A 24,920-nucleotide genomic window follows, 5' to 3' on the forward strand; every position below is an offset into this window, starting at 1 on the left:
TTCATCATTTATAAAACATTGTAACTGCATTTATAATAATTATACTGTAGTTTATTAACACTGTTTAACGTGTAATAACCTCTTCTACTAGATATGGGTTTAATTATTGTATTTTCAAACCTAATAATAATAATAATTTAGCCTATAAATAAAGTTTTATATCAATAACAAACCAGCTATTTAGGCGACATCATGTGTAAAGTCTCAGTTACAATCAACATGAACTACATTTTTGTTTTATTTTTCTGTTATTTATACATTACAGATTAATTAGTCTAAATGTAGGTAGAATACTTTATAAATGATGAATTAAGTATTTAATAATGCTTCATAGTGTGGAGGTATTATAAACATTGATTCAAAGCTGATTAATAATCAATAGAATCGCTGTTTAAAAAGTCATTTAGATCCAGTTTTTATATAAACACACAGTCTTGTTGTTGTGTAATTGAGTCTATATATATTTATATCTGTCTATATATACGACCAATGAGTTTCTTCAGCTTTGGTTTTTTTTGCACATTTGTTGGTCACATGTGGAGCGTTAACAATCACATGGGAAACAGCCGCAGCTCAAACACGTGTGTGTGTGTCTGTGTGTGTGTGTGTGTGTGTGTGTGTGTGTGTGTGTGTGTGTGTGTGTGTGTGTGTGTGTGTGTGTGTGTGTGTTTTCTCTGAGTGTGCTTTGTGTGTCTGAAGCTTCATGAATTCATTAATTAACTAACTAACTATCTATCCAGCCGTGTAAACGACAAACAGATCGTATTCCTAAAGACTCTGGGAATCCTCTCAGAGAACTCCTAACTTAACATAAAAATTCCCAGTAAGGAGTTTAAGGAATGGACAGAAACTCCTGTGGTTGACCCCCGTTGCTAGGTATGAGTCATCATTTTAGAAGCTGTGATTGGTTGATCCTAAAAGCTAGATAAAAAATATACTTTTGGTGATAATGGGCAAAGGATAGACCCTCAAATCGATAAACGTAACCATAGAATCTAATCTCATGAAGACTGTGTAATTGTCAATAATATTTCACATAAGCTATAGCCTACTTTAAAATGATCCTACAAAATGTGTGAAATCGTAGGCCCACTTGCAGAGTATTCACATATGATAGTTATATTTATTTGCTTATATTATGTAATTGCCATGCTGGTAATTTTTGCACTTTCAACATTTCAACTCGAGAGTAAAATGTCTCAGTTTTCATCAATGTCTGTGATTTGCTGAGCAGACAATAAGAAGCTTTCAAATCTACCACAAACCAGTGAACAGCAGTGGAGAAGAAAAGAACAAGGAAACCCAACGGGACACAGGAACAGAGTGTTTGCTTGCGGCTCAATCTGTCAATGAGCATAAAAGTGTTTTAAGAGGTAAATTTGTCCGTCCGCCATTTTGTCCTCTGCTTAGGGAACTCGTCCTCTTCCCTGCTCTGAACAGATCTCACCTTAGGAGCTAGGATTCTTTAGGAATAGCTTTTATCTTTACTAGGATGAGGATCTACTCTTCACTTTTAGGGGAAATTCTAAGAAAACATCAGGATTTTCTAAGGATTTTCTGAGAATTTGGCCACGAGGAGCAAGTTAACTCTTTGCACCGAGAATCTTTAGGAATACATACGACCAAACTGAAGCTTCTTCTGCTTCTTATTCTCAGGGGAGGTGTGTGTTTTGTGTATGTATGTATGTATGTGTGTGTGTTTTTCAGAGAGCAGCTCATATTACTGTAAGATGCAACAGTTTCAGCTTTAAATCATAAAAAGCACAAAGTCGCATTTTAGCCCAAACTAAAAAAATAAAAACCAAGAAAAGAAAAGAAAAAGAAAACAGAGTTCATGTGGAGTCAAGTGTTTCCAGTCTGAGTGTGTGAGATCAAAACCACATGTGTGTGTTCATGTTCACTCTTTGATATCAACCACTGTGTGTGTGTGTGTGTGTGTGTGTGTTATTTACAGCTGTCCAGGGTCGCAGGTCGACCGTCTTCATGCTGGATGGAGGATTTCTACATCATGAGGTCAAAGGTCAAAAGAGGAACAAGATCTTGGAAAAAAGTTGTTTTTCTTTTCTTTCTTTTCTTTTTTTCTTCTTTAAAAACGTTACAACTCATCTCAGGTCTTTTCTTTTCCTTTTGTCGAGGCGGCGGCCATGTTGGTAACGCTTTATATTAAGGTCCTTGTAATATGCGTTAGTTAATAGGTAATAAGGCCCTTATAAGTGATTACAAGATGCTTATTAACATTATTATGCGTTTATAAGACTATATATGTATTAATAGTCTCATTATAATATAGTTTATAGCGGACTATAAGAGACTATAATAAGACATTGTTCTCGCTTTAGATCCAGTACCTGCAAAAAGCACAGTTAACTGTAAACAAGTGCATAGTTAACTTATAATAGATGAGCAATAAAGTATATATTAATGTTAATAAATCAAACAAAAAGAAGATTAATAAAGGCATGACAAAGTGTGTTTGTAATGTTATTATGAACAATTTTAAGATACTACAATTAACTATATTATAATGAGACTATTATTACTTGTAAGCACTTATAAGAGCCTTATTACCTATTAACTAACGCTTATTACACGGACCTTAAGATTAATAAAGGCATAACAAAGACATAATGGTTGGGCTAGTTGAAATGGATCACACACACAAATCTTCTCACAAGTAGTATTGATCACTGATTCCACCTTCCACCTATAGTCCGCTATAAACTATATTATAATGAGACTATTAATACATATATAGTCTTATAAACGCATAATAATGTTAATAAGCATCTTGTAATCACTTATAAGGGCCTTATTACCTATTAACTAACGCTTATTACAAGGACCTTAATATAAAGCGTTACCGCCATGTTTTTAGTCCCACAATGCACTGCTGCCTCCTCCTCCTCCTCACTCAGGCCATGCATGTGGATGTTGAATGTCTTTTTCTTTCTCTTTCTCTATCTCCTTCTCTCTGTGTGTTCAGTCGTTGATGCTCCTCCGCTCCCGGATCATCAGCTTCTTCATCTTCATGCGTCTGTTCTGGAACCAGATCTTGACCTGTCTCTCCGTCAGGTTCAGCAGCCCGGCCACCTCCAGCCGCCGGTCCCGGGTCAGGTACATGTTGTAGAGGAACTCCTTCTCCAGCTCCAGCGTCTGGTGCTTGGTGTATGGACAGCGCTTCTTCCTGGTCGACTTGGCGTAGATCCAGCTGGCCGATGGGTTTCCTACAGAAACAGAGAAAGACTTTATTTTAAAAGAATATAGTTCACCTAAAATTGAAATTTCACTCATTAATCTATCTATTTATTTATATAGAACATTTTAAAGTGCTGTTTTATAAGTAAAACACATAATAACAATAAAACTAAATAGGTCACACAGTAAAAACATGCAATAAAACAATGAAACAGAGGTGACTTTAAAATGCCAAGGAAGAATTTCACATCAACAACATCCAAGTGTAAATGCACTCAATTCTACTGTAGCCACACGGCTCATTTCCATTGATAGTCCCTCTATACTGAAATAAAAGCAACAGATTAAAGGAGACACAATATACCATTAAGTACAATATTTAAAACCATGGGGCATGTACCCCTTTTTTTCGAATAAAAAGGAAAAAAAAACAAACCAAACAAAACAAAGAAAGTAACACAATCATAATACAACATAATACAACTGTGTTTTACAGTAGACACAGAGGTAGGTGGTAGGTTAAAGTGCTAAAGTTGGGTAGTAAAGTGCTGGAGAAGAAGAGAAGTGTTTTTAATAAAGACTTCAAGGGATAGTTCACTCAAAATTGAAATTTCACTCATTATCTCCTCCCCCTCATGTGGACTAAGGGCTGGGAGAAGTTTCAGAGTCCTCCGTGGCTTCTCTGAGTTACAGGGGGTCTCGGCGTAGCAGTGCATGTCCATATAACGGTTGTAAATGGATACCAACTGTCTTCGTAACAAAAAGACACACCAAAAAACATCCAAATACCTCCATGCTGCTCGTATGTAATGTCCGTCTTGTATTGAAGCCCCGAAATGCGAAATTGTTCCGAAAAAAACTAAATAAGTCTATAGTTCAAGCTTGTTTTGTAGCGGAAGCTTCTCTTCCTGGTTCGTCCAAATCTCGCCCGAAAAAAATCCAAATACTGACGCCGGCGCAAATCTCGCAAGATTTTGATTTTTTTTTGAACAATTTCGCATTTCGGGGCTTCAATACAAGACGGACATTACATACGAGCAGCATGGAGGTATTTGGATGTTTTTTTGGTGTGTCTTTTTGTTACGAAGACAGTTGGTATCCATTTGCAACCGTTATATGGACATGCACTGCTACGCCGAGACCCCCTGTAACTCAGAGAAGCCACGGAGGAATTTTGAGTGAACTATCCCTTTAAATCTTTATTATAAAAACACTTCTCTTCTTCTCCAGCACTTTACTACCCAACTTTAGCACTTTAACCTATCACCTATACTACCTCTGTGTCTACTGTAAAACACAGTTGTATTACTGTTGTATTATGATTGTGTTACTTTCTTTGTTTTGTTTTTTTACTTTTTATTCGAAAAAAAAAAATAAGTACATGCCCCATGGTTTTAAATATTGTACTTAATGGTATATTGTGTCTCCTTTAATCTGTTGCTTTTATTTCAGTATAGAGGGACTATCAATGGAAATGAGCCGTGTGGCTACAGTAGAATTGAGTGCATTCACACTTGGATGTTGTTGATGTGCATTGTTCCTCTTGATGAAATAAAGGAAATTGAAATTGAAATTGTTCCTTGGCATTCCTTGTTTCATTGTTTTATTGCATGTTTTTACTGTGTAGCCTATTTAGTTTTATTGTTATTATATGTTTTACCTATAAAACAGCACTTAAAAATGTTCTAGATAGATAGATAGATAGATAGATAGATAAAGTGACATTTCTGTGAATGTGCCAGTTTTAGCTGAGCAGCTGAACTCTTGTGTAGCCTATATTAGTCCAGGTTGTATATATATATTATGTAAGTGTATAGTACTATTACTACTATTGCTCAGGGGTCATTACAATGAAAAATGAATTTCTGTGTATATAATATATTTTGGCAGCTTTACCTGTGTTTTATTCTTCAGCGTCATTTATTGATGTTTTCCTATCTGACTTATTCCTTTAAATTCTTTTAAAACTTTTTGAAACTCTTTAAACCAAATCTCTGCATAAACATCCCTACTGTTCCCAGCTTGTCTGTGCATAAAATGGCAAAATAAACTTCCTAAATCTTGAATTTATGCACTCATACACACACCATCCATACATGTAGCTACACACTTTTAAATAGGTATTAGCATATTTGTTGTTGTCAAACATATTTTGTTTTGGACAGTGTTGCTTGAATATTTATAAGGTGAAGCTTTGTCTTGGGTTTCTCTTTGCACTGTAGCTGTATCACTATATTTCTGTTTCTTTTTAAACTGTGCTAACTCTCGGAGGAACTGGTTTTTAATTAAATTTGGGCCGAACCATTTAGTTCTAATTTAAAAATGAGCCGATTAAAGGGCAGGGGAAATAAGTTTTCTTCATCCACCTGCTTCTTTCCAGACATAGAACGTGTAAATTATGATCTCTTAACATTTTGTAATGTATTAATTGAAAATGTCCATGCATGGAACAAATACAAATGAAAAATCAAACTAAACTAAACTAGCAGCTGTATCCTTGGACAAAGTGTTCACTGCCAGTCTGTAACACAACAACATATACAAATGACATGGTATATCACTTAAATAATACGACGTAAACAGGGCCGGCCCCTGGCATAAACACTCTATGCGGTTGTTTAGGGCCACAGCCGTTAGGTGGGGGGCCACATGATCAGAAAGGTACCGGGGTTCATCAAGTCATTTAAACATCCTGAGGTCTGCACGTGCAGCTATGAGCTTTATATGTCATTTGAAGTCAATAATCAGCTTCTTTTATCTCACATTTGAGACATTTGGTGAAAATAGAACGGCAGAATGACAACATTTGTGCTCAAAAAGATATCTTACAAAATTTCATTTTAGACTTGTTTTCTACACTTATCTATTACTGTATTCATATCCTGTTTCAATCACCAAAACAGTTCATTCTCATGACTGAAGGTGTGTTTTCACAAGGGATTTGACATTTTTCAAAAAGCAGACCTCAAATTTCCAGCATTTGGCCTAAATTATTTCTTTCTACAGTGTTCTAGGACAAATTGGCCTCAGTGTGCTTACAGCGGAGGTTCTAATATTTAGACATAAAACACTTGAGTATTGTTACATCTGCAAGTATCTTAAAAAGATACATTTAAGAAAATATGTAAAAGTCGAGAAAATGGCCTCAAACCTCAGAGGCATAAACACGTCTGTATTCAGTTTTAACCAGTGATTTGGTGTTTGCGCTTAGAGTGCAGGGCCACAAACAAAGATCTTGTTTAGGGGGCCACCAAAATCCTAGGGCCGGCCCTGGACATAAAAGTAGAAATGTCAGTAAAGAAAGTAGAAACACATGCAGCAAATAGAGACATAACATAAGGATGTAGCAGAAGAAGAAGAGGAGGAGGAGGAGGAGGAACACAACTAGAGCAGACCAACACAGTGTGTAACCATCATGCAACAAACATTTAAATAAGCATGAAGCCGAACAGAAGAGGAGGCGACAGCGACGTCAGAGCAGAGAAAGACAGGAGGCTGACCACCGACTGAAATATATAAATATAGACATCAACTCTCAGAGGAACTGGTTTTTATGAGGCTGCAACTTGTGGATCATTAGAAAGAGAAACAATAACACACACACACACACACACACACACACACGCTCCCATTCCCTTCCTTCATTTCAATAATTGAACATAATGTGACTGTGTGAATGATGTTTGCACTGGTGGATGTTTAAAGATGAAAATGTGTTTGGAAGGAGAGAGAGAGAGAGCAGCGATGAATAAAGAGTGTGTGTGTGTGTGTGTGTGTGTGTGTTGACGCGCAGCCAAAACTCAGAAATATATTAAACTGCAACATATTTGAACCTTTGACTGATATTAAAATGTTTTATCGACCACTTAAAGAGAAGCAGCCTCAGATTTCAATATGAACACACACACACACACACACACACACACACACACACACACACACACACACACACACACACACACACACACACACACACACACACACACACAGACAAGTGTGTGTCTTGTTAACAACGCTGCAGCAGCTTTTAGTCACTTATTGAATCATGAATTTATTATAATTAATAAAATATAATAAAGTGGACTTCAGCTTGGAGCTTCATTTAACACTATTTTTTTTAAATATATAAAATCTGAGTTTAAACTATTAAAACAAACATTTTAAAGTTTAAATAAGTTAAGTTTTTAAAATTCTGTTGCACATTTTAACAACAAACCAACACAAAATATAAAATGTGATCAGAAAAATCGATTCAAATAAAGAAAAATGTGCAACAAAAACATGAAATTGTTTATTCTAATCTAATATTTCCCCCCAAAATAACTTTTGCGGATTTGAAGTTTAACTTAGTTTATGTGCAGTAAATAGTTTATTATTTTATCTTATTAAGGATTTTATTTTATAATCAGGCCCTGTCCGGTCGCGCGCTCAGCTGCTCCTACCTGCGTCTTTGTGACAAATTGCTAAATAACAGCAATATGAGCTTAATTATTTTAATGGACAATAAAGTTTTATATTTTACCGTTTACAAGACATTTATAGGCCAATAAAAGTCACACACACTCACTTACTGACTTGGGCCACATTCACTGCTCTCTGCTACACACACACACACACACAGACGGACACACACATAGACGGACACACAAACACACAAACACACACACACACCTGTGTAATGTCACTTATAAGCGCTAATAAACATTCCTGTGTTTGGAGCAGTGCTGTAGTCTATGTGATACTCAGGTATACTCAGTATATCCACTGAAAATGCTTAAATATTTCAGTATACCCAGTACAACAAAACTATATTTTTCAGAAATGTTATCACTTTTTAAATTATTGTTTGACTTTTAAAAACATTTTTTTTTTACCACTTTTCCTAGAATTTTTGAGAATTTTTTTTACCAGTTTCTTCTTTTTTTTTTAACTATTGACTATATACTATTTTTACTTTTACCACTTGTTTTTATTATTGTTTGACTTCATTTTTTTTTTTTGTGGAAATGTTACCACTTTTTGAGAAATTTTACCACATCAAAAAAAAAATGCGAAATTGTATTGTATTGTATTTTTATAACTTTTTTGTTTATTTTTATTTTTTTAATCTTACCACTTTTTTCTAGAAATGTTTCAACTTTTTTAGAGAAATTGTACCACTTTTTTCCCCAGAAATGTCTCTATAATCTTTAAAAAAAATGTAGGCCTACGCCTAATTTAAACGTAGCTACATTGATTGTTTGTGTATTTCTGGTGTTTGCTTCAAATTTTTGTCCAATGGGGGTCCGTGGTCTAATTTGTGTCAATTTTCTTCCTCCTCTCCCTCTCCCTCTCCTCCTCCTCCTCCTTGAGAAATTTTTTACCAGTTTCTTCTCAATGTTTCTTTTCTACTTTTTACAATTTTTTTAAAAAGAAATGTTACCCCTTTTTGTATTATTGTTTGCCCCCCTTTTTACCACATTTCACCACTTTTTCTAGAATTCTTGAGAATTTTTTTTTTACCAACTTCTTAGAAATGTTTCAACTTTTTTGGAGAAATTGTATCACTTTTTTCCCCCAGAAATTTCTCTATAATCTTTCAAAAAAAAAAAAAAAAAAAAAAAATTACGCCCTAATTTAATCGTACATTGATTGTTTGAGTTTGCTTCAATATTTTGCCTAGTTTGTGTCAATTTTGGGGTCCTTGATGATGAGGTAAAAGGAGAAGGCTACAGAAAATTAGACTATACACCACTGGTTTGGAGGATCAGTCTTTACCCGGCTCAGCCTGCTGCTGCTGTGGTTGTTGTGGTTGATGTGTCTTCTTCCTCCTCTCCTTCTCCTCCTCCTCTTCCTCCTCTCCTTCCTCCTCCTCCTCCTCTTCTTCCTCCCGCTTCGGCTCTGGTGGTTTCGTCCCCTGCAGCTGCTGCAGCTCCTCCGCTGTGCCGAGCCGCTCCAGCACCGCGGGGCTGGGGGCTTGGGACGGAGGAGCTGGAGGAGCAGGAGGAGGAGGAGGTGGTGGTGGTGAACTCTCCGGCTTCACCGCCTCGTACCTCGGCTGGTTGGAGAGGTCACAGCCGGGGAAGGCGGCTGCTGTGGCTACGGCTGTGGCTGGAGCTCCTTCCCAGCAGCGGACGAACCTGCTCTCCGAAGCCGCAGAGGAGGCGAGGTGCTCGGCGTGCGTCTGGCCGTAGTAGGGGTGGTTGTGGTGGTTGTTGTGGTTATGGTGTGGATGTGGATGATGATGATGATGGTGGTGATGGGGGTGGTGGGGGGGTTGACTCAGGAGGTGATGTGGATGGAAAAGGCCGGAGATGGAGGAAGAGGAGGAGATGGAGGAGGAAGAGGAGGAGGTGTTGGTCCAGGGAGAAAACCCGTTCAGGCTCGTCTGTTTCTCGGAAGAAAAATGTGAGAAATCCGGTATGTGTGGAGCTCCGGTTGCCCCCCCTTCCTCCCCTTCCTCCTCCTCCTCCTCTTCCTCCACCACCACCGTCCCCACCGCTGCTGCTGCTCCCCGGACTGGCTTCACGCAGCCGGCCGTCGGCCCCTGCAGCAGGCTGCTGCCCGGGATGAAGTGCGCGCTGCCTCCGTACGGCTCCTCGCTCTGCAGCCCCATCATCGAAGAATAATAATTCGTTAGCGACATGTTTATTTTATTATTTCAAATAAAATATATATATATATATATATATATAAATATAAAATAAAAAAAAGACACTTAAGTGCGCCTGTAAAACGTTGGATGGAGGAGGGGGGGCAGCAGCTTAGCTATACAGCGGATCACATCCTCCCCAAAAATGGTAGTAATTTTTTTCCCCAGCCCTCACCTCCCTCCTCGGCCGCTGATTGGTTACACCGCGGACCACATGGTCGAGACTGTATTTACCCAGAATGAGCAGATAAATCAAGTCATTCTTTTGTGTTCAGAAATGTGATAGTGAGTGTGGTGGAGGTGGAGAGGGGAGGAGGAGGAGGAGAGGGGAGGGGGGAGAGAGGCTGCAGCCAGCCAGATGGACGTGAACGCAGCACGTAATGGTTTCAGGAAGAAGAAAAAAACGTTTTACAAGCTGGATAAAAGTAGCAGGAGGCCGTTTACAAGCCTGTTTGATGTGTGTGTGAGTGTGTGTGTGTATGTGTGTGTGTAGCTGCTTCTTCTGGTGCAGAATAAATAAGATATCCTGTGTTTTTTATTAGTGACAGGATCATTTAATATTATATGTATATTATAGGCTATATAGGATAGGTTGTGTTACAGTTTTTCTCAGTTGGTTTGGCTCGTATCTAGAAATTACATTCTCAAAACTCTAAGATCATTTGGTAAAACAGAGTTACAGTTCAGCACAACACCACAGATCACTGGCAAAAGCTCGTCTCTCTCTCAAAACAGTTCACTCATGTGTCAAAACTACATTTCCTTCTCATATAAATAGTCAGTTTCCCCCAAAATGCATCGTCCCTTTGGCCTCGTGTGAGCACTGCAAGTCAAAATGTTTAGATGTTTGTCACTATGGCAGAGGAGCATTGGAATATCCTTCATGTCCACTTAGCCCAGTGCTTAATTCATTGACAATAGTTACTGTATTATTTGAATTTTTTTGTCTAAGAATACAATTGTGTATAAAAATAAAACAGGATTTTAGGGTAAAAGTAGCCTATAAGGTTTGACATCACATATTGCACTCCTACTGCCAGGGAAAGGTAGCCATTTTTATTCACATATAAAGTAACTTCCATTCATCAGAGTAAAAAGAAAATGTATACAGCATAATATACTGTAATATAAACACAATGAACAAAAACAAGGACAATGATATGTAGCCTACAGTGCTGTAAATAAATCTATGGTATTCATGGTTTTATGTTCTTGACTAATTTAGACAGTTAACAGACTATTGTGCATGTGACGACTTACAGAATGAAAGTTTAGATCAACAAGATCTATTCTCTTGGACATTGTGCTACTGCAGCTATCTGTAGCCTACTTAACCATTTACAAAGATATACAAAGACATTTGCAATTTGATTAAATGAACAAGAAATACAACATTTTCCGAGTGGTTTGGAGGTTTGTCCGTGTTGTTTAGAGAAATGAGCCAAACCAACGGAGAAAAACTGTAAGATGCATATCATTTAGATTTGACGCCTTTGAAGTTCTTACTCCCAGTTCATTCATTAGTGAGGAGGAAACACACACACACACACACACACACACACACACACACACACACACACACACACACACACACACACACACACACACACACACACACACACACTGACAGTAACAGTCCTATATATTCAGACTGTTTGTGTTTGAACTTTATTGTCATGTGATGTTTTGTCCAGTTTCTCTCATTTAGATTTTCTTTTGTTTGAAACTGTGAGGAGATGATGTCTTCGTGTTTTAATTCAACTTCACTTCAGTCTCTATTAGATTTAAGATCATTAATATAGAATAGTTATGGACTTAAATAGAACTGATACAGGTTTTTTCTTGAACTCTCCTTGTTGATTTTCTGATGGGGCAAATACAGCATCTTAACTTTTCTTGCCTCATCAATAATGTTCTTAATAAAAGGCCAATCAATAGAGCTGATATGATCAATAATCAGTCTAATCAGTGACATATTTGTTAAACACTCTTTCTGTTTCTGAGTCAAACTGAACTTTCTGACTTCTCTGTGCAGCCTCAGCGCCACCTGCCGGTCAGAGGCGTCATTACAACCTCCTCCTGTCTGTGCTGCAGCACTGACTCACTGACTCACTCCACCTCATCATGCTGCTCTAACAGTCACAGTAACTACACTATAACCTTCAGTGGTTTTAGTATGTTTCTATTTAATATGTATTTATTTTACTGTCAGTGAAAAGTTCAGTTCTATAAACACTTGACACTCGTTCTTATAGGTATGTTACCTTATTTTATTTGGTGATGAATGGTTATATGTTATTTCTGAGTGCCAACATAATTTTGTTGTAGCAATGACAAATAAACATCCTTATGTCCTTAAAACTATAGGATACATTTGTATATAATATAATATAATATATGTAGGCTATATATACATACTGTTATAGTTTTATCTTTATATAGGTAATATAATCTATGAATATATTCATATTGTTATAGTTGTATCTTTATACTTTGTAGTTTGATCTTTTAAATTAAATATATTTGATTTGAACTCGTACAAATGTGCACAGACTGAACACTGTACAAATATGTTTGGATATGACTTCTTTAGGGTGTATTGCGCGCGCGCGCGCACACACACACACACACACACACACACACACACACACACACACACACACACACACACACACACACATATATATATACATATGTACATATTACAGATAAACAGATGTTTATAAATTGATGTTTTCTCCATTTAGTGAGTTTGTTCTCTGCACATTGTCAATAAAGTTGGACTTAAGCAAATTATTTCTTTTTCTAAGGAACTTTATTTATTCTGCATGATACACTACTGTATAAATCTGCTCTAAACCCTTTTTTATTATTAATTATTGAATCAGTTCTTTTGGTATTTCATGCAGATTCTGTAGATGATGTTTTATTGGTTTTCCTCCTCTTCCTGTGTGAACCTGGTCCAGAACTGGTCCGGCTCAGACTGGACTAAATATCACATCATCTTCATCATCTTAATCTTTTTTTTTCTTCTTGGGAACTTCTGCCTCTTTTATCAAAGTGAGTATAAACTTAGTAATAAAGTGAATCAGCCGTCAGTCGTGTGATTCAGTTCCTCTGGACGAAGACGAGGAGCCAGAGCTGGATTCGTCCCGGCTGCTCCTGGATCAGTGTTTGCTGTGTTAAAAAGTCACCGTCGTATAAATTTATAGGACAGCCCATAAGAAGTAATGAACGATGCTGGCAGCCGTCGCCATGGCGGCGCAGCAGCTGATGCCAACAGGGTTTTTTAAAGATGAGCATTAAGATAATCATTCAGTGAAATATCACTATTATTTATATTGGTGTTAAACCTCCTTCACTTCTACACTTCTACACTTCTAACCTGCTTGAACTTATTAATGGCTGCAAGGGGAGTTGTTATAGTTTATAAACATGCATTTTTTTTGTTTTTTACAGCTGCATTATCATGTTATAAACTATTTATTCCATGTTTATATGAATAGTAAATGTAGAGATTTAAAACTGATATTACTATGATCAGTCCTGCTATTAGTGCAGTAATACTTATTATTATTCATCGCCATGTTTCAGGCCTGAAGGTCAGTGTGTGTGTGTGTGTGTGTGTGTGTGTGTGTGTGTGTGTGTGTGTGTTTCTATATATTGATCCCTCTATAATATATTATTCATACTGATGCATGTGTAACACTTTACAATAAGGGTCCCTTAATTAACATTAGTTAGTACATTATTAAGCATTAATATATAAACTAATGTGTTAATTAATGCTGAGTAATGCATACATAATGATAATTAATTACATTATTCAACTTTTATTATGTAAAGTTTTTTTTTTTTGTGGCTTTTCATGCCTTTATTCTCTCAACACATGGGGCGGCTGCTCTACCTTTTATTATTACTTAATAATTTATTAACTAACTTTGAGTGGTAAACATGAATTAACTGCTAACTGGCTACATTAATTAATGTGTTTCCTAACCCTAAGTAATACATAATAATGATGGTTAATATATCTGTAAACAGTTAATTAATGCTTAATAATGTACTAAAGTGTTACTGATGCATGTTGTTTGTCCTGTTTTTGACTTTCATCACTTCAAGTTGCTTTAAAAATAAAGTTTTTATTATTATTAGCCTACTATCATTATTATTATTTTAACACAACGTGATCCTACTGCTTCTACAAACAGGTAACAGTGATAATCGCTGCTGCAGCTGCTTGTATTATTAATGTTAAACATCAGATAATACTGTAACATGGTGTTAATGTTTATATCTCTACTTTTTCTTCAACAACATGTCAGATAATCTGAACATTAACGCAGCTTCTTTAAGTCACATGACGTCTGTAAGCGCCACTAAACGCTGCTGCTGCTGCTGCTGCTGCTGCTCACCAGGCTCATCCTCAGCTTTATTGTGGCCATTAGGCTGAATGCCTTTAGTTCCAACCAGAAACAGAAACACAATCTCTCCTTTCATCTTTGTCTTTTTTTCTTTTTTTTGCGTCACACACTCATGCACAGTCCTGCTCACACACACACACATATACACACACACAAAGACAAAGGGGAGAGAGCAGACTGTCTGTATTGCCCCCAATAAAAGCCATTAAAGCGGAGGAAATGGTGGCGGTGTGGATGTGTGGTTGTGCGGTTGTGTTGTTGTGGTCGGTTTGCGGTTCAAGGTTCATTAGCAGCCTTGGACTCATTGTGTGTCATTGTGTGTCTCTGTTGTCTGGTCCCGTGTTGTTCAAAGTCTGGGTCGGGACTCAGAGACAAAGACAGAAAAAGAGAGGACACAACACAAAGCCCAGTGCTGCTGCTGCTGCTGCTACAAAAACACAACAAGAATCTTAGGTTTCTGTCATTTCTCTAAAAAACACAGACTGAACCTTTATTCAGCTTCTCCTGCAGATCTCAGATCAGTTCATGCTTCTCTCCAAACACTAAATCAAACGTTTAGAAAAACCTTGTTCATTTGTGTTAAAGCTGCAAAGTGAATTAAACTGTTTCCCTGAAAAATGAGTTAATCCAGGTTTAATATCATGTTATTAAATGTTGCAGCGTTTCATATAACTCAGTTTAGTTTAGTTCATTTATTTAAACTGAGTTAAAGAGAGGTTTAAATTTAATATTTCTACAGTTTGGTGCAGCAGGATTTAAACTTAGTCTGGTTTAAACTCAGATTTTTTGATGACTATAAAAAAAATGTTGTTAAAATATTTTAATTATTACTATTTTTCATTAATTATTAAAGGGACAACGAGGAGTTTTGGAAAAGCGAAGCGTTTTCACACTACATTTATGAGCCTCCGCGCACCGTGAAATTCTTTGACCGGCGCAAGACAGACTCATGTTTTCATTCATCAACAATTAAAGTCAGAGGTTGGAAGACGATCACATACCGTCGTAGTTCCGACCATAAACGGAGATTCGGCGGCGTTATTCTCATGACTCGCCACGAAACCGAAAGTAAAGAAACGCTGGTCGGCTCGCCCAGCATTTCCACCACCACTAATAATAACAAAATAACGATAGAGACAAAACGATATATTTATCGAAAATGGAGCCATTAACAAGTGGTAACGTAGATTCATCCACATTAATATGAGACTTTTTTATAACCGAATAGAAACTCCTCATTGTCCCTTTAATATTCACTGTGCTTTGAGTGTTACTGTATGAACATGTATTGACTCCTGGAGAAGAAGCTTCGCCTGAAATGTATTAAATTGAAAAATGTGTTTGAGTTTTGATGCAAATTGTGTTTGTTTTTTTTACATTACAAGAGATGAAACTGATCCAAAATCAATTTCTGCTCCTGTAATGATGTAATTTGTTTATCAGATATCAGACGGATCAATAGTTTGTGCGTCTGGTTTGTGGCTGAAAAAGAAGAGCGAGCTGATAACACAATAGTGGCTCAGCAGTTAAGATTCTTACACTTTAATATCAAATATCCTACAAATGTTTTTATATAATACATATATAATATATAGTTTTTACAGATTCTCACACTTTTTATTTCAAATATTCAGTGTGAAGTTGTTTCTGCTTCAAAAATCAACTTATATAGATTTTTATTTGAAATGTTTTTCTCTTTCAGTAGGAAGTGATTCACTTTGTGTGACGTTGCACCACCACCAATGATTATTATTATAAATAATTACAAAAATTAAAAAATACACATCTATATTATAAACCACAATCAGTATCTGTACATGAATTAAAGTGGATCAGAGTGGATCTCTAGTTTTTACTTTATGATATTTTCATTTTGCAGCAGATTTGAGGTAAGTTTTGAAAAATTGAGGAAAATATAGGCTATTATAAACATGTTTTACAAATGTACAAACTGTTTTCATGAGTCATCTGATACAACGATATAGTGATGATGATGTGTGTGAGATAAACAGCATTAAAACAACTGAGATAAAGCTAGATATAAAGTAAAAAAAAAACATTTGTACATTTTATATAAATAGTGTTCTTATTGTAACATTTTTTACAGTAAAATAAGAAAATGTCTAAATGACAAATTTTACATAAAAAATATAAAATTTAACAATTACGTAACATTTATTCATCTTCATCTCATATTGCTCAATATTTTAAATTGATTGTCTTCACTGTGCATCTATTGAATATTGATAAATAATAAAATCCAATATCAAAAGCATCTGCAGCACCGTTACATGAGGTAATTAGATAGATAGATAGATGATAGATAGATAGATAGATAGATAGATAGATAGATAGATAGAATGATAGATAGATAGATAGATAGAATGATAGATAGATAGAACGATAGATAGATAGATAGAACGATAGATAGAACGATAGAACGATAGCTAGATAGATAGATAGATAGATAGATAGATAGATAGAATAGATAGATCACAAATAGATAGATAGATAGATAGATAGAACGATAGATAGATAGATAGATAGATAGATAGATAGATAGATAGAATAGATAGATGACAAATAGATAGATAGATAGATAGATAGATAGATAGAACGATAGATAGATAGAACGATAGATAGATAGATAGATAGATAGATAGATAGATAGAACGATAGATAGAACGATAGATAGATAGATAGATAGATAGATACAGTAGATAGATAGATAGATAGATAGATAGAACGATAGATAGATAGAACGATAGATAGATAGAACGATAGAACGATAGATAGATAGATAGATAGAACGATAGATAGATAGAACAATAGAACGATAGATAGATAGACCGATAGATAGATAGAACGATAGATAGATAGAACGATAGATAGATAGATAGAACGATCGATAGATAGATAGAACGATAGATAGATAGAACGATAGATAGATAGATAGATAGATAGATAGATAGATAGATAGATATAATGATAGATAGATAGAACGATAGATAGATAGAACGATAGATAGATAGATAGATAGACAGAACGATAGATAGATAGAATGATAGATAGATAGAACGATAGATAGATAGATAGATAGATAGAACGATAGATAGATAGATAGAACGATAGATAGATAGATAGATAGATAGAACGATAGATAGAACGATAGATAGATAGAATGATAGATAGAACGATAGATAGATAGATAGATAGAACGATAGATAGATAGAACGATAGATAGATAGATAGATAGATAGATAGATAGAACGATAGAACGATCGATAGATAGATAGAATGATAGAACGATAGAACGATAGATAGATAGATAGATAGATAGATAGATAGATAGATAGATAGATAGATAGAACGATAGATAGATAGATACAGTAGATAGATAGATAGATAGATAGATAGATAGATAGATAGAACGATAGATAGATAGATAGATAGATAGATAGATAGATAGATAGATAGATAGATAGATAGATAGATAGATAGATAGATAGATAGATAGATGTGCAAGTCTCTTCAGTGTCTTTAGTGTCGTCCTCGTTTACTTCCTGGTTCTTGTAGAGTCACGTGACCTCAACGTTTCCTTGACAACGACGAGGAGTTGTTATTGATCGATCAGTTTGTTTGTACCTTGTATTTATATTTATCATCCGGCCAACATGAAGCAGAGTTCAGTCTTCTTCACCTCCGCTCCGTCAGAACAGATGGTACTGTGTGAAGAACTGCACTCTCTCTCTGTTCAGCTTCTTCTCTTTCATCCGCCTGTTCTGGAACCAGATCTTCACCTGTCTGCACAAACACAGCACGGTGAGTCGCTTTGTTTAAAGGGATAGTTCAACATTTTGTCCAATTGGCCTATTGCCATAATCCCTATCTATAGTCATAGCAGTAGGTTTGTTAGCTTTAATTGTCGGTGCAAGCTGTTTTTAGAACGGCGGAGCAGAGCCGTGAGCTGCTCAGAGCTACGCTACGGAGGCTCATGGGATTTCTTGGTTTCCCTCATCAAACTCATCAAATACACAATCCAACAACTCCACAACGCTCTGGTGGACAAGTTGTGAGCTGCACATTCACCACGCTATGAGATAATAACACAACGTTACCAGACAGAGTTGTTTTAGAGGGAAATTCAGAGACTGTTGATGAAAAACTGTCCCTGAAGGCAACACGCATCAGCGGTTTTGCATGAATTTCCCTCTAAAACAACTCTGTCTGGTAACGTTGTGTTATTATCTCATAGCGTGGTGAATGTGCAGGTCACAACTTGTCCACCAGAGCGTTGTGGAGTTGTTGGATTGTGTATTTGATGAGTTTGATGAGGGAAACCAAGAAGAAATCCCATAATGAGCCTCCGTAGCGTAGCTCTGAGCAGCTCACAGCTCCGCTCCGCCGTTCTAAAAATAGCTTGCACCGACAACTAAAGGTAACGAACCTACTGCTATGACTATAGGGATTATGGCAATGGGCCAATTTGCCAAAATGTTGAACTATCCCTTTAAATACACAAACATCAAAACATCCAACACAATGTGTGCATGGAGAGAAAATGTCATTTCCGCCTCAAAAACAAGCGTACAATCAGTTATGAATTAATCTGCTGGTTAATCTGGTTGATTAACTGAGTCCAATGTGTCTGAAGAACAGTTCCCATGCTCCTGAACGCCTCTCGGAGCCCGAGGTGACGTCTTTATCTCTCCGAGCCGCCGTCCAAACGCTCAGACTTATTTACAGGCGTGTAATGAATTCACCAGGGAACTAAATGTTTTCCCTTGTTTCTGTTTCTGTTTTTTTTCTCTGCTCCATGATGATTATGATCTGAGATCTGCTCGATAGCCGTCTCATAAATCCACAAGAACAAGAGCAGATTCTGTTTTACTCATGAAAACATTTCTCAGAAATCTAAAAGATAATAATCTGCGTAATTCAGTAAAACAGGGCAAACTGTTTTTCTCTGTCCCCCCCAGTGAACGCATCGCTGTGATAAAACTGATATAAAACAACACAGTTTGGCCCAATAGTCCAATCATTTTATGAAAAAAGGTTGAACAAATTGCAACAGAAGCAAAGCCCCGAAGAATCCCATTAGGGGAAAGTTTCGAAAAAGACCCAAATATAGCCCATTCATACGTCTATTAATTCTTTTTCTCACGTGAATAGGGTAAAATTTTTAACCTTTAGATATCTCCATGAAAAATACTGAGTTGATTACTTAGATTAAGACAAACAAAAAATGCATTACAAGTTTTTTGAAATTCTTTGTTAACATGAGCAAATCTGCATAAATGTGCATAATTCCACCATTTTGACGGCACATGTATACAGTAAAGGTGCTGTGGTGGTACCAGCATGAAAATTGGAATGAGTTGACTCCAGAGGTTCATAAAGGGCCTGCACTCATCTTGAAATTTAAAATGGTTTCTTGTTAGTTGACCAATGGAGTCAACTCATTCCAATTTTCATGCTGGTACCACCACAGCACCTTTATGTGGTCAAAACGGTGGAATTTATGCAAATTCATGCAAATTTGCTCATTTTAACAAAGAATTTAAAAAAACTTGTAATACATTTTTTGTTTGCCTTAATGTAAGTAATCGACTCAGTAATTTTCATGGAGATATCTAAAGGTTAAAAATTTTACCCTATTCACGTGAGAAAAATAATTAACAGGCGTATGAATGGGATATATTTGGGTCTTTTTCGAAACTTTCCCCTAAAGGGATACAATACCAGTTTGCTTCTGTTGCAATTTGTTCAACGTTTTTATGGTTAAAAACTACAGATCTAAACCTGATAATGAAGCTAAAAAGCAGCACAAAGAGCCGAACACTGTTGTTGTTCTGCAGAGCTGCAGCGTCGTGTCTGACACCTGGAGAGAGACTCATCACAGCCTGATGAGATGCGTTCAGGCTGCAGCTCGTATTTCACAGCTCCTCCTCAAAATGTGTGTGTGTGAGCGTGCATCTAAAGTCCAAAGCAACAAAAACATGTAGGAGAGAGAGAGAGGATTAGTGCACACAGACTATGGCAAGCAGATTTAACATTTAAAAGCTAAGTTTGACTATCTGGAATTAACATTGTAGATATCAACAACGTCTTTCTGACTGGTCGTAACTAAATTTTGAATAGTTGGATTTTTCATTCAAGATATCTGTAATTCAGTTTTGCCTCATCAAAAAGAACATTTCAGATATCCACAACTACGTTCTTTATAGGACAAATGACGTCACTTTTGCCGCTTTTGACTGAATTACAACTATTCCTAATTCCAGTTTGAGATATCTACAATTTGATTCTGACTTGTCATAATTCCATTTACAGATATGATCTACAACATAATTTCGCCTAGTCAAAACTTAATTTAAGATATCCAAAAAGGGACATGTAGATATCTTTAATTGAGGTGAATTAAAGATATCTTGAACTGGAATTATGACTAGTCAGAATCAAATTGTAGCTATCTCAAACTGGAATTAGGAATAGATATCTGTAATTCACATAGCGGATATCTGCAACTAAATTGTAGATATCTGTAATGACAAACCCCCATACACATGAATGCTTAAAGTGACATAATTTGTCCTATAGGAAGAACGTAGTTGCAGATATCTGAAATGTTCTTTTTGACTATAGGCAAAACTGAATTACAGATATCTACAACACATATCCAGTCTGGCTTTTACATGTTAAAATGGCTTGCCATACACAGACACACACACACACAGACACACACACACCGGTCTGTGAGGAGGAGGAGGCGGGACAGCTGCAGCCGTCTGTCTTTGTTGATGTAGACGTTGTAGAGGAACTCTCTCTCCAGCTCCATGATCTGCTGCTTCGAGTACGGACATCGCTTCTTCCTCCTCACTGACGATACACAGGAAGTAGAAAATGTAAAATATAACATATAAAATAAAAAAAAACAGGGACAAAACTGAAAGAATATCACAGAGTCCATGTTAATCTTCTACTGACCATGACTTTAATTGATTTAAACTTTTAATTGAAGGTGAATGTCAAGGTCTTAATGAAAAACAGTGAGCGTGAGACGTTCACTGTCACTGGTGTTTGTAGAGTTTTTAGGCTACATCTTATTATCATTAGAAAATAAAAATTTGAAATTTATTTAGATCTAATAACTAATAGGTGACTGTTTCACTAAATAAAACTACAATTAAAAAACCAAGTGGAAATTGAAATATTAGTGAACTTTTTTTATTGTTATTATTATGAATAAAGTTTGTGCAATTTGATTAGAGTAGCTAATGACAACATTTAGCAGCTTGATGCTACATTAAAAATAAGAAAAATCTATGGAAATGTAGTTTTGAATATTAAAAGTGTGGTTTTTAAAACTTAAACAAGCAGATCAATAAATACAGATTATTTAAATGCAAGTTCATTTAGCTATTATGTGTATTATTGATTATTGTTGTTAGCTAACTTTAAGTGAGTTTTTATTTTGAAAAGAAAAACATTAACCCCAGAAGTGGACAAAAGTATAAATGAAAAGATAAATAAAAGCAGTATTTTGTACAGTACCTGTGACCTTTGACCTCTGACTCTCAGATATTTTCTGTTCATCTCAGTCTCAGTGAGTTTCTGTTGTCTGGAGCTTTAAGTGTAAAGATAGGCTGGCTAATTCACATTTTACTGGATCGATCAGTAATATCGCTGTAAAATTAACTCTCAAGCTAACATGTAGGAAGTTTTCTATGTGTTCTGATTCTGTGAAGTGTTCTCTGTCCAGAACTTACATAACACCTTTATACACTGCCCAATTGTGGTCCAATTATAAGCAAAAGAGCATGCAGAGGCTCTAGGTAGCATATAAGGATGCAATGAGGTTACTGCTTTGTGTCCCATAGTGCCAGTCATTTGTTTGTGTCTAATAGAGTGCCAACTTGTGAGGCACTCTTAAGAGAGCTGATGTTTAGCTATTTGTGTTGCCTAGACAAATCAGAGAATCACATAATTGAAGCCCTAGTCAGCCCATTAAAAAGCTGCTACAGATTCACTTCTAGGCTAAGGTGGCATTGGTGCAATAGCCTGTATATTTTATGAAATACACTATTCTTAAAAGCATTCCAGGACATTTTGGAGCTATTTGTGTATTGAATGACATGTTATATATTTAGGCCTAATGTGTGTTATTGTGTGATTTCATGTGGTTTTATGTGGTGAAGCCAAAGACAAATTTCCACATTGTGGCCAATAAAGATATTGAATTGAATTGAATTGAATTTTCCTTTCTTTTTACTACTATTTATATTGTATGATGTGTGATATGGACCTGTGTCTGAAATAAAGCTTCTATAGGCTATCAGTTATTAGCTATATATTATTTATCATAATTTCAGATGAATTCTAAACCTGTGTGTGTCTCTCCGTCTCCTCCGCCGCCGCTGGATGATGAAGGCCCGTCCTCCTCGTCCTCCTTCCCGGCCGGAGGTGACGCTGACCCCGCCCTCTCCTCTCCGCTCTCCCCGCTCCTCGCGGCTGCAGCTGCTGCACCAACAACAACATCAGACCCTCCTCTGCTTCCACTTCTCCTTCTCCCATCACCGCCTCTCTGATCCTGCTGCTGCTCCTCGAAGAACCGGTCGAACACCGGCGGTAGGACGCTGCGCCGGTTCCTTCCCACCGGGAGGAACGGGAGCTGCGAGTCCGAGTCCTGCTGCTGCGGCCTGAAGGCGCCGCAGGCACCGTACGGGAACCGGTCTGTGGTCAGTGGTGGACAGTAACGGAGTAAATTTACTTGAGTACTGTACTTCAGTAGGCTACATTATATCCAGAGGATTTGTACTTGTATTAGATTTCTTTGGTAGCCTACTTATTACTCTTACTTGAATACATTTCCAAGACAAATATTTTTACTTTTACTCGAGTTAATTTCTAGGAAGGCTGAAAAGTACTCGTTACTTTCAGGTCTGCTCTTTTTTTTCTTTCTAAAATACTATTAACTATTAACTAGCCTACTATATAACACAAGTGTTTGTCAAAGAAGGAAACCCTAACCCCTAAAAGCAGCACGGGTTTCAAAGAGTTAATTCTGAGAAACAAGAGTTAAAACCTCCTTAAATTCATTTAGAAAAATTATAGTCCTAATTCATTGATGTGAAAAATAAAGAAATTTACTCTTACTCTTATTTTTACTAATAATAAGTTAAAAATAATGCTTGCTTTTAAATTTAAAAGCATGTACTTTTGGATACTTAAGTAGGATACCTTTAAAAGCAAGTTACTCTTACTCGAGTAACATGTCGACTGAGCTACTTTTACTTGTAACGTAAATTTTGACCGGTAGTATTTGTACTCTTACTCAAGTACTGGGGTCGAGTACTCTGTCCATCTCTGTCCGTGGTGGTCGTGCTGGTGGTGGTTGAGTCCGGCGGTGTGAAGCTGCTGAAGCGTGGAGCGGCGGTGAGGATGGAGCCGCCGCTGGCCGCCGGGTAGAAGCTCCATGAGGCCGCGTCATGGAGGCAGAAGCCCCGGTACTCGGTGCTCAGCCGCTCCGGTAAAAACATGGAGGAGAAGGAGGAGGAGGAGGAGGAGGAGTGCGTTTTAGAAACTGAACTTTTCCTCCCAGTGCCACATAAAGTAGGCCTAGAAAAAACACCAACCCCAATAAAATACAGTAAAACCGTTGCTATAGCAACAGCAGCATCATGCACTGATAGAAACTATAAAAAAAAAAGGCCTCGAACCTGCAGCTCAAGAGTCTGTGACCTCGTCCTCCTTCAGTCAGTCAGACACACACACAACTACTGTATCTACTACACCTACAGGATGTGTGTTTTTGTAGTCAGTCAGGCCTGGCCAGCCCCGGATACACACACACACACACAGCAGAGCTACAGTTCAGTCTTTATGGTGTGTGTGTGTGTGTGTGTGCTCGCTCCCTTGCTGTATAAAATATAAACACACTGCCAGGGGGGATGAAATTGAAATGTAACTGTCTCATGCATGCAGGGAAAACAAAGACGTCCTCAGAGCCAGTTCGTGTAGGCTACAGCCCATAATAATACCAAATCTGTTCTTCATCTGCACCATAGATTGATTATCTACAGGCCTGTGTGTGTGTGTGTGTATATGTGTGTGTGTGTGTGTGTCATAGGATTTCCAAACACACCTGAAGTTCAAAGCAGATTTCCAATAAGTGCAAAAACCCCCCCCCCGCAAAACACAAACAGGTTCTGGAAAAAGTCTGAGAGCTTGAAAGAGTCCAGACGACGTGTGTGGACATTTACGACGAGGATGAGGCTCAAAGAGCTTTTATCTCCTCTACATGTTGAAGGGAAACATGTCAGAGCTGAAGGAGGAGGAAGGGGAAGGAGAAGAAGCTGCAGTGAAAAATCTAAGTTTTATCTGCTCATCTGAGTCGTGTATCATCACAGAGACGATGCATCTGCAGCCAAAGTGAGAATAATAATAATAATATTATTACTGACAGACTCACAAACTGAGTTTTATGACGCTGCAAATCTTCAGGGTTGTTGAATTTCAGCTTCACATTGCTGCTTAAAAAGTTTAAGAATAAAACTGGATTGCAACATGGAAGATAAACTTTCTATATGCATCTTTAGTCTTCTATATTCTATATTCTTATCTGTAAAATGATCAATATGCAACTATAGATAAGACAATATTGAGAGTGA

At 37.0% G+C, this 24,920-nt stretch overlaps 2 protein-coding genes across 2 annotated transcripts in view; both read right to left on the reverse strand.

Moving 5' to 3' along the window:
- Positions 1 to 2,979: 2,979 nt before the first annotated feature.
- On the reverse strand, positions 2,980 to 9,820 carry LOC310998625 (homeobox protein Hox-D9b-like; the record flags this gene model as incomplete). Its single annotated transcript, XM_083988768.1, has 2 exons — positions 2,980 to 3,224; positions 9,121 to 9,820. The coding sequence occupies 2 exons, from the start codon at positions 9,818 to 9,820 to the stop codon at positions 2,980 to 2,982; spliced, it is 945 nt and encodes a 314-aa protein (XP_083844894.1).
- Positions 9,821 to 17,960: 8,140 nt separating this feature from the next.
- LOC310998628 (uncharacterized protein) overlaps positions 17,961 to 24,920 on the reverse strand; it is a gene marked incomplete at its 3' end in the record, with an annotated part of 98,412 nt that continues 91,452 nt past the window's right edge. The window contains exons 16-19 of the mRNA XM_083988775.1: positions 23,606 to 23,868; positions 22,636 to 22,983; positions 21,027 to 21,129; positions 17,961 to 18,054 (exon numbers count right to left, since the gene is read on the reverse strand). Of these exons, the coding sequence (XP_083844901.1) occupies positions 17,961 to 18,054; positions 21,027 to 21,129; positions 22,636 to 22,983; positions 23,606 to 23,868 (808 nt within the window). The remainder of the gene's footprint in view (positions 18,055 to 21,026; positions 21,130 to 22,635; positions 22,984 to 23,605; positions 23,869 to 24,920) is intronic.

Source organism: Trachurus trachurus (assembly GCF_905171665.1).
Source record: "Trachurus trachurus genome assembly, chromosome: 15".
Lineage (NCBI taxonomy): Eukaryota > Metazoa > Chordata > Actinopteri > Carangiformes > Carangidae > Trachurus > Trachurus trachurus.